Source organism: Prosopis cineraria, unplaced genomic scaffold (genome assembly GCF_029017545.1).
Source record: "Prosopis cineraria cultivar Desert tree isolate PC_DT_omini unplaced genomic scaffold, ASM2901754v1 PC7, whole genome shotgun sequence".
Classification (NCBI taxonomy): domain Eukaryota; kingdom Viridiplantae; phylum Streptophyta; class Magnoliopsida; order Fabales; family Fabaceae; genus Prosopis; species Prosopis cineraria.
In genome coordinates, this window is record NW_026555338.1 from 31,283,205 (window position 1) to 31,294,508 (window position 11,304).

General features: G+C 31.1%; 1 protein-coding gene across 3 annotated transcripts; it reads right to left on the minus strand.

Annotated features, from left to right (window-relative positions):
• Positions 1–266: 266 nt before the first annotated feature.
• LOC129315234 (LOB domain-containing protein 4) lies at positions 267–5,178 on the minus strand. Of its 3 annotated transcripts, none has more exons than XM_054958814.1 (3): positions 5,095–5,167; positions 4,809–5,024; positions 267–902 (listed from the first exon to the last, which is right to left on the minus strand). In XM_054958814.1, exons 2-3 carry the CDS (start codon positions 4,989–4,991, stop codon positions 546–548), a joined length of 540 nt encoding a protein of 179 aa, XP_054814789.1. In that variant the 5' UTR covers positions 4,992–5,024; positions 5,095–5,167; the 3' UTR covers positions 267–545. The 3 variants fall into 3 exon arrangements, with proteins under 3 accessions (XP_054814789.1, XP_054814790.1, XP_054814788.1); XM_054958815.1 differs by having other exon boundaries at positions 5,112–5,160; XM_054958813.1 differs by having other exon boundaries at positions 4,809–5,178.
• Positions 5,179–11,304: the final 6,126 nt, after the last annotated feature.

Genomic DNA, 11,304 nt, shown 5'->3' on the forward strand with positions numbered 1-11,304 from the left:
TTGATTATTCATTATATTCTCTGCAACATCACCAAGCTGGCTTCCACCTTTTATCAATCGTGATGACAACCATCTTAATTTGTACACCTTGATCAAGCTACAAATGTTGTTAATCAATGCAAACATTGAAGGAAATAAATATAAATATGCTTCAAAACTAAATTAAACCACAATTTTGCAACATGCATGACCTTTTGAAATTAAGCCAAGGAAGGAAGAGATATATGTATATATATATATATACATGCAAACAGTCAACTTAGCACTAAAATCCATGTAGAAGATAACTCTTAATTACAAGTTTAGACATTTACATTAAGGTTAACTAATAAATCAGCAACAGCATCGAGAGAGGTATCCCTTAAAGTGATAGAAAGAGAAAAAGCAAAAGGAGGGAGTGACGAGGTAAACAAGAAAGCAAGCCCGTGATAGTAACAATAATCATAAGAAAATGAAAATTAAAAAAGAAACGTGCACGCCATATAAGCTGACAGGCTAATGAATGAGTAAAAGCCCAAAGCTATATGATCGATGTAACTAGCTACCTAGCACGACCACAAAGACTCGCCCACGTCCATGGCAAAAAAGGACTTGGCGCTGAGCCTGCTCGACGATGAAGGAGACGTATTGAAGTTACTGTGATGATGATCTGGCGATGACGTGGAAGGCACAGTCAGAGTTGTAGTTGGTGGTGGGGGTGAAGATGAAGAAGAGAAGTGACTGAGTGATCTCATGTGAACAACTTCGGCTTGAGCAATGGCGAGCTGGGTCTGAAGCAAGTCAACTTGGTGTTGCAGAGAAGAGATGGCTCCCACACAGCCATACACAGGGTCTCTCACTCTTGCGTTTGCTTCATATACCATTGAACTCACTGCATCACTGCGTTGGTGCTCTGGTAGTTCCTGCCATTCATCATTCACACATTAATGCTTGATTCAGTTCCTCAATTCTCTAATTAAGATGCAACATACCATATCAGCCAACACATACGCGCGCGCGATGTCATCACTCAGGATATCTAAATTCTTTCATCAGCTCATTTAATAATAATATAAATGAAGTGGTATTTTCGGTTTTGAAATTATTGAAGAGAATGTTTGTAAATGGTTATAATTAAAGAGCATATGCTGGGAATGAGGTGCGCATGTTTGGAAACGGGCGTAAAATTAAACTAAAATTTCATTCACAGTTCAAATTCATAGACCCTTCTAAAACTTTATTACATAATGCTTATTAAAATATAACTTTACCTAATGTAAAACTTTTCACATTGGTTCAAATCCACTCATACCTAATTATCCTAATAGCATATTTGAGTTTTTTCTATCCTTATTTTTAGTTCAGCAAGATGTGGGTATTATGTTCATTTCATTGCATAAACTTTAGCAACAAGCTGTACAGTATTATGAATATATATATATATATATATATCAACAATTTTTTCAAAAAAAAAGTCTCGACCATCTGTTTTGATGGGCCTATATCACATCATCCAACCGGAGTCTTAACATATATAGCATTATTTCATGACTAAATGAAGCAGATGACATTATATGGCTACATATAACATGTATAAATGAATGGTTGAAATCTTTTTCCATAGGATTGGACCAAAAACTCGCAAATTGTAATGAATTCATTTCTAGCTTGCTATGTCCTTATATATGTCTCCCTAATTAACAAAACAAAATTTTCAAAACAGAGAGGTGGAGGGCTATATATACTTTATCGCACCTTTAACTCCAACAAGTTACAAAAGGCTTTGGTATACAATAAAGAAGGGATATAATGACATTGAAGACTCTAAAAAGGAAGATTATTATAATAAGGACATTGAATATTGTATTGCAAAAGTACGGATATGGTATTGTTAAAAAATTAACCTTAACTTATTAAATTTTTGAAGAAATCTTAACAAAAAATATAAGTAATAACTTATATTTTATAACACAATATAAAATTGATAGATTTTTATTATAATAATTTTCTTTTTTAGGACTTTTAATGTCATCCTCCTAATAAAAACATGCTAAAGATAGATTATAATAATAATAATAATAAATCATAAACTTTCACCTCATTATGGTTGGTAGTAACTAAGTAATAACTTTAACACTGAGGACAAAACCTAGATCTGATCACACAAACACACACACACACACACACAAAAGGTCAAAAGATGAAAGTGAATTCAGGATGAGGCTATCTGCTTTCCTATTGTTGACCTAAACGCATAGACACAAAGCTTTTTGAAGCTTGATCAAGTGAGTGTAATAATTAAAAACCTTGAGATCCTTGCATGGGCACATACTATTAGACAAAGGGTCTCTCCTTAGTCAAAAAGGAGCTCTGCATTTTTTTAACAAGGTACTCAAGTTGGTTTTTGTTGGAGCCACAAAAGATATTAATTAATGCTTAGTTTGACTACAAATAACATGAAAACACTATCGAATCATTATCCTAACGTGCCTTAATCGGCTAGCTACCTAGTTATGAATGGTTCAATGGACTGGAGCAATATTAGACACACATCTTCATATATATATCTCTAACGTGGCCAAAAAGATAAGCCTCGCACATGCTAGCTAGAGACTTTAGTGTGAGACAAGAAAGTCTATTATCATTATTAGAAGGATTAAATATTAAACCCCTAAAGTGGATTGATTAACGAGACAAGCTAGAGGAAGCAACTCAAGTTTAATCTAATTTACCCATTCTTGTAAATAATTAGCCTTCACATGCAGAAGGATTTATCTGCTAATTCGATGTCTTATGAGATAAAAGAGACAGAAAATTAAGAATATTATAAGGTGGCCGTAAATTGTAATATGTCACCAAAGATGTCACGCTGATTAGAAAATAATGAAATTTCGATATGTTAATTATTTGCAAGATAAAACATCTTTATCTAGGGAATCAACGTCTCTTTTTTGGACATATTAAAAGCCGTCTCTATCAATGTAACCCCATGATTTTAAAGACACAAAAGAAAAGATGAAACATATCAATTATACTTTCTTTTTCTCTCTGAACTTGCATTGAAAAACATCAAGAGATCAGCCGAAGTCTGAATGAAAGATAATCCAAGTGATGGTCATAAAGGAAGAAGTTGAACAAATTGGAATATAATATAAAAAATAATTATACTTGAAGGCCTCACCATCTTTATTTATTTATTTATTTTTAACTTTATCGTCTTCACACTGAGAATGGCTGAACAAGTAGTAAAGCTGATTTGTACGTACGTGATTCTTTATGCTCTCTTTATATGTGCTGAGGAATCATTACGAGAAAGAGTAATGCTATAGGAACTTACTTTTAATAAAGGAGGATGAGAATTATATAATAATTAAAAATTTGGGTGGGACCATGATGCCTGCAACTGTAAATAACAACTATAACGGAAGTAAAGGTGGGAAAAAACAAAAGAGAGATGCCCTTTTTACTTTTCCTATATATAGAAGATGAATTTTTTTTCTTGTTGAAATATAATATAATATTTTTGAAAACTGATTTTTTTATCTCAATTTTTTATTTATTCTTTAATTTTTACAGTTTATTCAATTATTAATCATTTAAATATATGAATTAATTTCATTTTGTTATATATTTTTACTTTTCTGCCAGCATATATTCATATTTCTATAGGGTAACTATAGGATGACCACAATCACATCTATATACAAAAATTTTTAATTTAAATCAAAAGGTGCCCTTTTTATTTTTCTAAATATAGAAGATGAAAAATTTTTCTTGTTAAAATATAACATAATATTCTAGGAAAATAATGGTGTGTTTAATTTAAATAATTTTATTCAATTATTAATCATTTAAGTATATAAATTAGTAATTTCATTTTATTATATCTTTTTATTTTTTTTTTGTCATGCGTATTCATATATATTTCTAAGACAACCATAGCTAGCTAGGATGACCACAATCACAACATCTATATACAACATTTTTTTTAATAATTTAAGTCATAATTAAGGTCCAACATGCAGATTAGTTCAACCAATTATCATGATTCGTGAAAGATTAACTAACATGTCTATCAAGGAACTAGTTGGTACGGTAAAACAGCCAACTAGCTAGATATTTCAATAAAAAGACAGCTAGATGTTTTTAACAAACACCGCAATACATAAAGCTTATAAACTAAAGTTTCTATCAGGATCCGAAGTGGAATTATTATACTTTTAATGCATATTTAGAAATTTCATGCAAAGATGGTACATCTTGCATTGAATTGTACATTTAATTTAGAAACCGACCCCTCTCTTCTCGTAATGCAACTATGTAAGTGAAAACTCTCTCTGTTTAGATATAAATAATCTCAATTGATCAAACCCCTAATCTTGCAACTAATCAATGAGGTTTAGTCCAAAGGATCTCTATTAGTTTAGAACCGACGAATCTATTAGTTCAAATCACAATCAAAACTAAATTACAATAAGAAAAATTACATCCTCAGTTTGTAACTTCCTACCCAGAAAAGCCAGATCAAATGCATCGATGTGTTCCGAAGATCATCACTCTTCACAAATTATTCCCAGTTTTCTGGTTAATTACTCATCAAGAAACTCAATTTTACTCCAAATATGTATGAAAAGAAAGGATATATATCTTCCCTTCTTTTTTCTGTGAAAATGACTTGAGCAAATAAAATAATATTAAAGTAGTAACCTACTCTGATTTCATGAAAATGACAAATAATTAAATTATCTCATACGCGTGCACACACGATCATGATTGGGATGGAAAGAAATTAAATTAAGTGAAAAATAATTAATATTATTGAAGCATACCTGTAACATTTTGTTGACATTGCTAGCCCCAAAAACTTTATGAACACTTGCAAATTTCTGGGGTTCATCAGCAGGAAAATAAGGAGCAAACACACAATCATGTGCACATCTTCTTCGCAGAAGCTTGCAAGCTGCACATGGCGACATTGTGCCATGCTTTGATCTGCCACCACCCTCTTTCATTCTTCTTAATCAAGAAGAATCAATGAGTTCAATCTGTATATGATTAAGCAGTTTGATGATCAGATTGGTATATATAAATGTATATATGTAGAGATTTGCTTACATGAAACCCAGAAATACCAATTGGGTCAAGCTTGCTGGGGAAATGAAGAAGAAAGAGAAAGGCAAGAGAGAGAGAGAGGGTTTGAGGAGGAGGAGCCGTATGTGGTATTATATAGACGAAACGTATAAATGTTACGGCAAAATCTTTAAAGGGCCCCACAAAAGAAGAACCCTAGATTTTGCTGGAAAAAACATCGTTGTTGATAAGATCTTTGCCCCACCCTCATAATATTTGTTCTTGTCTAGGCGTATATTTTCTTTTTCTTTTTCCCCCTTTTTAATTACAATTAATTAATTGCTTATGCTTAGCTTTTTCACTCTTCATTCTCTATTCACTATTTTCTGTTTTCCCTTGTCTAGCTATTAAACATCGTCCATCAGTCCATGGCTTAAAGCAAATTAAACGGTTCGGAGGAAACAGTTGAAAAAGCTAATAGTTAATTTCTAGTTAATACATACACGCGTTTGAAAAGTTACTAGAGAGCAAATTGGAGGGTTTTGATCTGATGGGGTTGGAGACATCATATCTGTTTCATAGACAACTTGTTGATTGAAATATTCGTAATGTTAGCTACAGAAGGAAATGGTACAATTATATCGTACTGTCTTCCCCTAGCAACCAAGTACAGTTAATCTAAATTAAAGTGACATTTATTCTCACTTTTTCTCTGTTTCTCGGGATCTACGCAAGATTAAGATAGATATTTAATCAAGACCTGACAGAAATTGCACACCACAAGAGAAAAGCATGTCATGTCTAATTCGCCATGATGATGAGGATGAGCCTGCAAAATAAGATCTGAATGTGGAATTTAAAATATACATGAAATATATATATGTTTTTCCTCGCTAGGTACGTATGTGGTAATTTTATATGAAAAAGTGAAATCAATACGCAGGATACGATAAGTGCGGTTTGTTCTTTCAGCTCCAAAATGTCAACCTCATCTTTAATTACGTTATTTGATGTCAAAACGTGCTCGTGTTGTATAAGACAGCAATTGAGGAGTTTCGTCTAGTTGTCTAGCTAGTCTGTAGAGTCTATCCCTCTTTTTTATTCAATTTTTTTTCAGCCTTGAAGAGTTAAAATAGTAGAAAATTAGCGTTTATATAGAATCTTGATTCTTAACTTTCTCTTCTCAAAAGCCTACAGGACGGTGCGAAACTGATCTCCTTCGATGCCTCTCTCACTCACTTGGATTTGAATTCCATCTTATTCATGAATAACCATGATAGCGTTAAATTCAATTGGAAAATTTGTCAGTTTTTTTTTTTTGGGGGTGGAAATTGTCAATTTCTTTTAGCCCAATGACAGCAATCACATCACATCATTCACTTTAGTACTCCATCTCAAATGTAAGAGCCAGTTAAGGACTTATTTTCATCATGATACATGTAATACCTTAATTTCTCTATCTCTTATATTTGTTATAGTTTTTAAATTACTATTATAGTTAATTTTTTATATGATACATAAGCTATGTTGATAATACTTTAACGTAAATAAATAATAGGAGATATTTTAGGAAAGTCAGCACATATTTTTTAAAAACAACTTACATAATTTTCCATTATCCCGTGTAAATTTGTTAACTAGTTTCAAAATTTAGGACTGGAAGAAGTATTTTTATTTTTTTTTAAGTCGCATAGATGACATGACACGGGTCACGGGATCGATGTCACTGAATTCGAATGGACAAAATTGAAAATTGTTGCAATCGTATTGATCTTAAAAGTCATAGAATGCACATTGACATGTATATCGATTTGAATGAGAAGCAATAATGAAGCAATTAGCCTATATATATATATATATATATATTGATAACTATTGATTTTTGGACATTTATAAAAAAACAAGGTAACTCATTTCTTGAGATAACAAGTCAAAACGCTTCTCAATTAACTGTGAGTAGTTTGAACTTTTTGATCCAAAATTGGCTAGTTGTCACCAAATTTAGAATATACTATGAAGAAACTGGTGAAATTGAACACAAAAAACTAGTGCGCACTTTGCGTTTACCAAATATACTATATCTACAGTAAGTATTGGTATTTTGCAGCAGAACTTTGAGAGACTTTCAACCATTGAGGTTCCACGTTTAATGCCTTCATGACTAATTAGAAGATTTGAACGTGCAATAGGCTGATAGCAGAAAACAAAACAATCGTGTGCGTGCGCGTGTGCGTGTGCGTGCGTGCGAGAGAGAAAAAGAGAGGTACGTGCACCGAAGAAAGGACCAACATGTGTATTGCTTACATGTGTACTACCAAATAGTCATACATATTGTGAGTGGATGCAAAAAGGAATTTAGTGGGGCAGCAGCAAATTTTTTTAAAAAAATAGTATAATTTTGTTTATGAAAAATGTAGAAATAGTTCTCCACATTCAGATAAAATTTTAGTTATGGCCCTTCTCATGGGATGATTCCTTGATTCGTCCTGAGTGGATGATTTTGATGACACGTAATATATTGACAATGACAGATTTGAATGTTTAAACCTTAGTTTTCAAGTAGAAAATAGTTTACGGCCGCCTAATAATTAATCTTAACCACATGATACGTGGCCCGTTATCAAGACACTACAATTATTTATTTTTGTTTGAAATTTTTGGGTTGAATTCAGGTACAGAGAAATAAATGAATCCGGTCTAGCTAGCGATAAACATAGAATCAAGGAAGATGAAGATGAGTATTAAATTAGTTACTTCTTTTTAGATGTTAGTCTTTTTTTTTTTTCTAGTGCACCTTTGTATACTATATATTATATACAGCAGTATATATCACAAGAATGCACTGTCTTAATTAATTAAGAGTAAATGATGTTCAATTAGATGGTTTAAATTTTATTATCTTTTTACTTAAATTCTATTTTTTATTTTGAAGAAAATATTATGCAGTGTAATTATAATGTTTTAGATATCAACAGTGATGGAAACAGTCTAATAAAATAATGACTTAAATTAAATATGAAAAACAACGTCGAAATCAAATATCAACGGCTTAGATGGGGGAAAAAGCATCACCTATTTCCTCAAGAAAGTGTATCCATATTTGTTACGTGTAAAGGGTATATGAGTTTATGAGCATATGGGCATGATAAATACATATATAGTGTATATTTAATCTGAAGATGGAGATCAAAATCACCTATATATATGTATTGTTCTAATTAAATGTTTTACATACCGTCAAACGTGGGATTAAGTTGAGGGAAACAATATTGAGCATGACAAGTTTTTTAAACTTCATTTGTCTTACTTTATGTAGCTTCCTTGGATACTTAAGCTACGTTGTGTCTAGCTAGCTTTCACCAATGTTATTATTTTATGCGCTCGAGAATTTTCCCGTGTCCCATTATGAGATTCTGTGACACAAGCTTTTTCATGCAGAGACACAGAAATTCTCTGTCACGCAAGAAATTTAAAAAAAAAATAAAAGAAAAGAATTAGGAAAAATTATGGGAGCCTGACAAGAGAAGAATCAAATTTTTGCAAGTGTGAGACATGCACTAAGGTCCGATTACAGGAAAATATTGCCAAAGATATGTTTCAATTTTGCGTGGTGATATCACTGATATGAAGTGACTCTTTAAGGGGCAAGTTACATCATTGAGAGTAAGTGCCTGCTAATCTTCACACTAATTGTGTAATTAATTTATATTTAATTTATTTAATTAATTCCAACGCCATCATCCACTAACCAATACCAAATTAAAGAGTCTCTCTCAGTGGTTAAAAGTTTATAATAATTAATAAATGCTATGCACATGCAACACATAATCCTGAGAGAAAATTTTCCTGAGGTTGATGGAATCTTAAGAAAACCTTCTCTCTTTATCACACCAAGAGTTAATTAACCTAGTAATTGAATTTGTTGACTTTATCAACCAAGACTTCAAGCTGGCTTCTTCCCAAATTTAATATTAATAATTATTACCCAATCAAATTCTCCATCGCTTGTCATGATGTGTGTGTGTGAATATATGATAGTGACATTTAAGAGACAATAGTTGTTTTAAGTCTATACAAGAAAAAGGAGTATTCCCACAATTTCGTATAAGAAATTAATAATATACCCCGCTTTGCTAAATTTGATTTCTTTCAAAATCAAATTCGATTGCTGATATTAATTCAACCGACAGACTAGACTTTGGTCCAATTCAAAGCGCTTCCAAAAATTGATCGAATTAAAAGCTGATCAAGAACTAATAAAATTGTTTAGAAATAATTTCAGACAAGATTCAATTATAGTTACCGATTCGATGGTCAGCTGATGAATCTTGATATATAAATCAATATTTTTGCTGGTGAAGATGAACGATGTTAGGTTTTTCCAGGTACAAGTAGACTTGAGATGATGCAAAAAGTCCCATATTAAATAAATTTGAGCTTAATAATTAATAACCACTACCTCTATCCCAATTAATAATATATTCTTAGGAAAAATTTGATATTTTGACAAAAATTATGTTTCATAAATAATATTTTTTAATATTACCATTCTCATTATATTCTCTCTCTCTCTCTGATATTTTTCATAGACATTTTGTAAGTTTATATTTTTGTCTTAAAAAAATAAGATTGAATATAATATTAATATTTTGAGTTAAGATATAGTATCTATACTATCACTCTTTTGCCCATTTTTTTTCCTTCTCTCCTCGCATTTCTACTTGCTTGCCCGAGCTCTGATTGCACACGCATCTAAAACCCAATGCTAATTGTAGTTGCAATAGATATTTGGTGTTTTTGATGTCTTTCAATATGAAGAACTTATTGTTAAAATATTTAAGTGTAAATAGACTTGAGTTGTTGCAGGAAATTTCATATTAAATAAGGTATAGCTTAACAACTAATATATAATAAAAGAATATTCTTCTATTATTATTGCTTATTTGTTCTCTCCTCCGGGTTTTTGCCATCATGAATTTGATTTTATGAACATTGTTACCAAATTATTAGCTACAACATGAGAGGAGAGAGAAACGTATAAGATTATAGGACATTTGAGTGATTATGAACTTGTAACTGTTAGGGTTTGGAAAAATATTTCGAATGATGTTACGCTCAAGGTATCATTATTTGAAATGATATATATGCCAGGCCAAGGGCTCATGTGGATGCATGCCCGTCACAATTAAGATTATAAATATTTAGTTTATGGGAAATGGAAAATTAATATCTGGTTCTGATGAAGATTGATTATATCATCACTTTATTACGTACAAGTGTTTCAATAATCATGATGCTAATAACAATGATAATTATAATTATGGACTTGTTACTTAACAGTTTTTCAACCACTCCTTTTAGATCTTCTGGTTGTTACACTAGGGATGATCAATTATAAATTTGATAGATTTGATATTATTTCGATATGTATACTTTATTTTCTTGTCGGTGCTTCATCTCTCATATTTTACAGAAAATAAATAGCTGGCAACGAACCCATCCATTTGATTGATAATTCAGATTAAGACTTCAAAAATAATAGTGATTTATTATTAGGGAGAATGACAGTTAAGTCTCAAAATATTAAATTAATGATAGTTAAATTCAAGAAAAATTTTTCTAAAAAAAAAAAAGAGTAACATTTATCATTTCAAACAATTACAAATAGAAATCCAAGATACAATCACCAGTTGCATTTAAAATTTAAATATCCTATATATTATCTACAATTGAAACTCCTTAATCTATAATTATTTGAATTGATATTTATTAAGATCTAACTCAATCATTAATTTAAAATTTTGTGACCTAACTATCATTTTCCCTTGTTGGGTTAAAAAAAAACTATCATTCTCCCTCATTATTAAACACAAGAAAGGTTAAGGAAGAAGCCCATTGTTTTTTATTCCAACTATTCTGGTAAATGGTAATTTTATTTATAATATCCCAACAGGTCGATCAATCTTTTATGATTTAATGATTTATTCTTTTTTCAAGTTCGCGTGCTTAAAGTTTTTTAGTTAATTGTGTAATGATAGAATTTTGAATTTACGATGAATTCCAGGTAATTAACTTCATCAAATTATTGATGGAATGATGACAAAATAAATTTTGTTTTGGATACATATGCCCATCACACACACACATTTTTTCTGGGTCAAATAACAAAAAAGCTTGTTGGAAATTGACATACACACGCTATTGTATGAATTAATTAACACGTATTTGACTCACACTAGTTATACATGTCTCTTT

Excerpts from the sequence above, each read along its gene's own strand:
- LOC129315234 (XM_054958813.1), bottom strand. The coding sequence starts at position 4,991 with ATGAAAGAGGGTGGTGGCAGATCAAAGCATGGCACAATGTCGCCATGT. Across the intron at positions 903-4,808 it reads ATGTCAACAAAATGTTACAG|GAACTACCAGAGCACCAACG; the intron begins GTATGCTTCAAT and ends GATGAATGGCAG.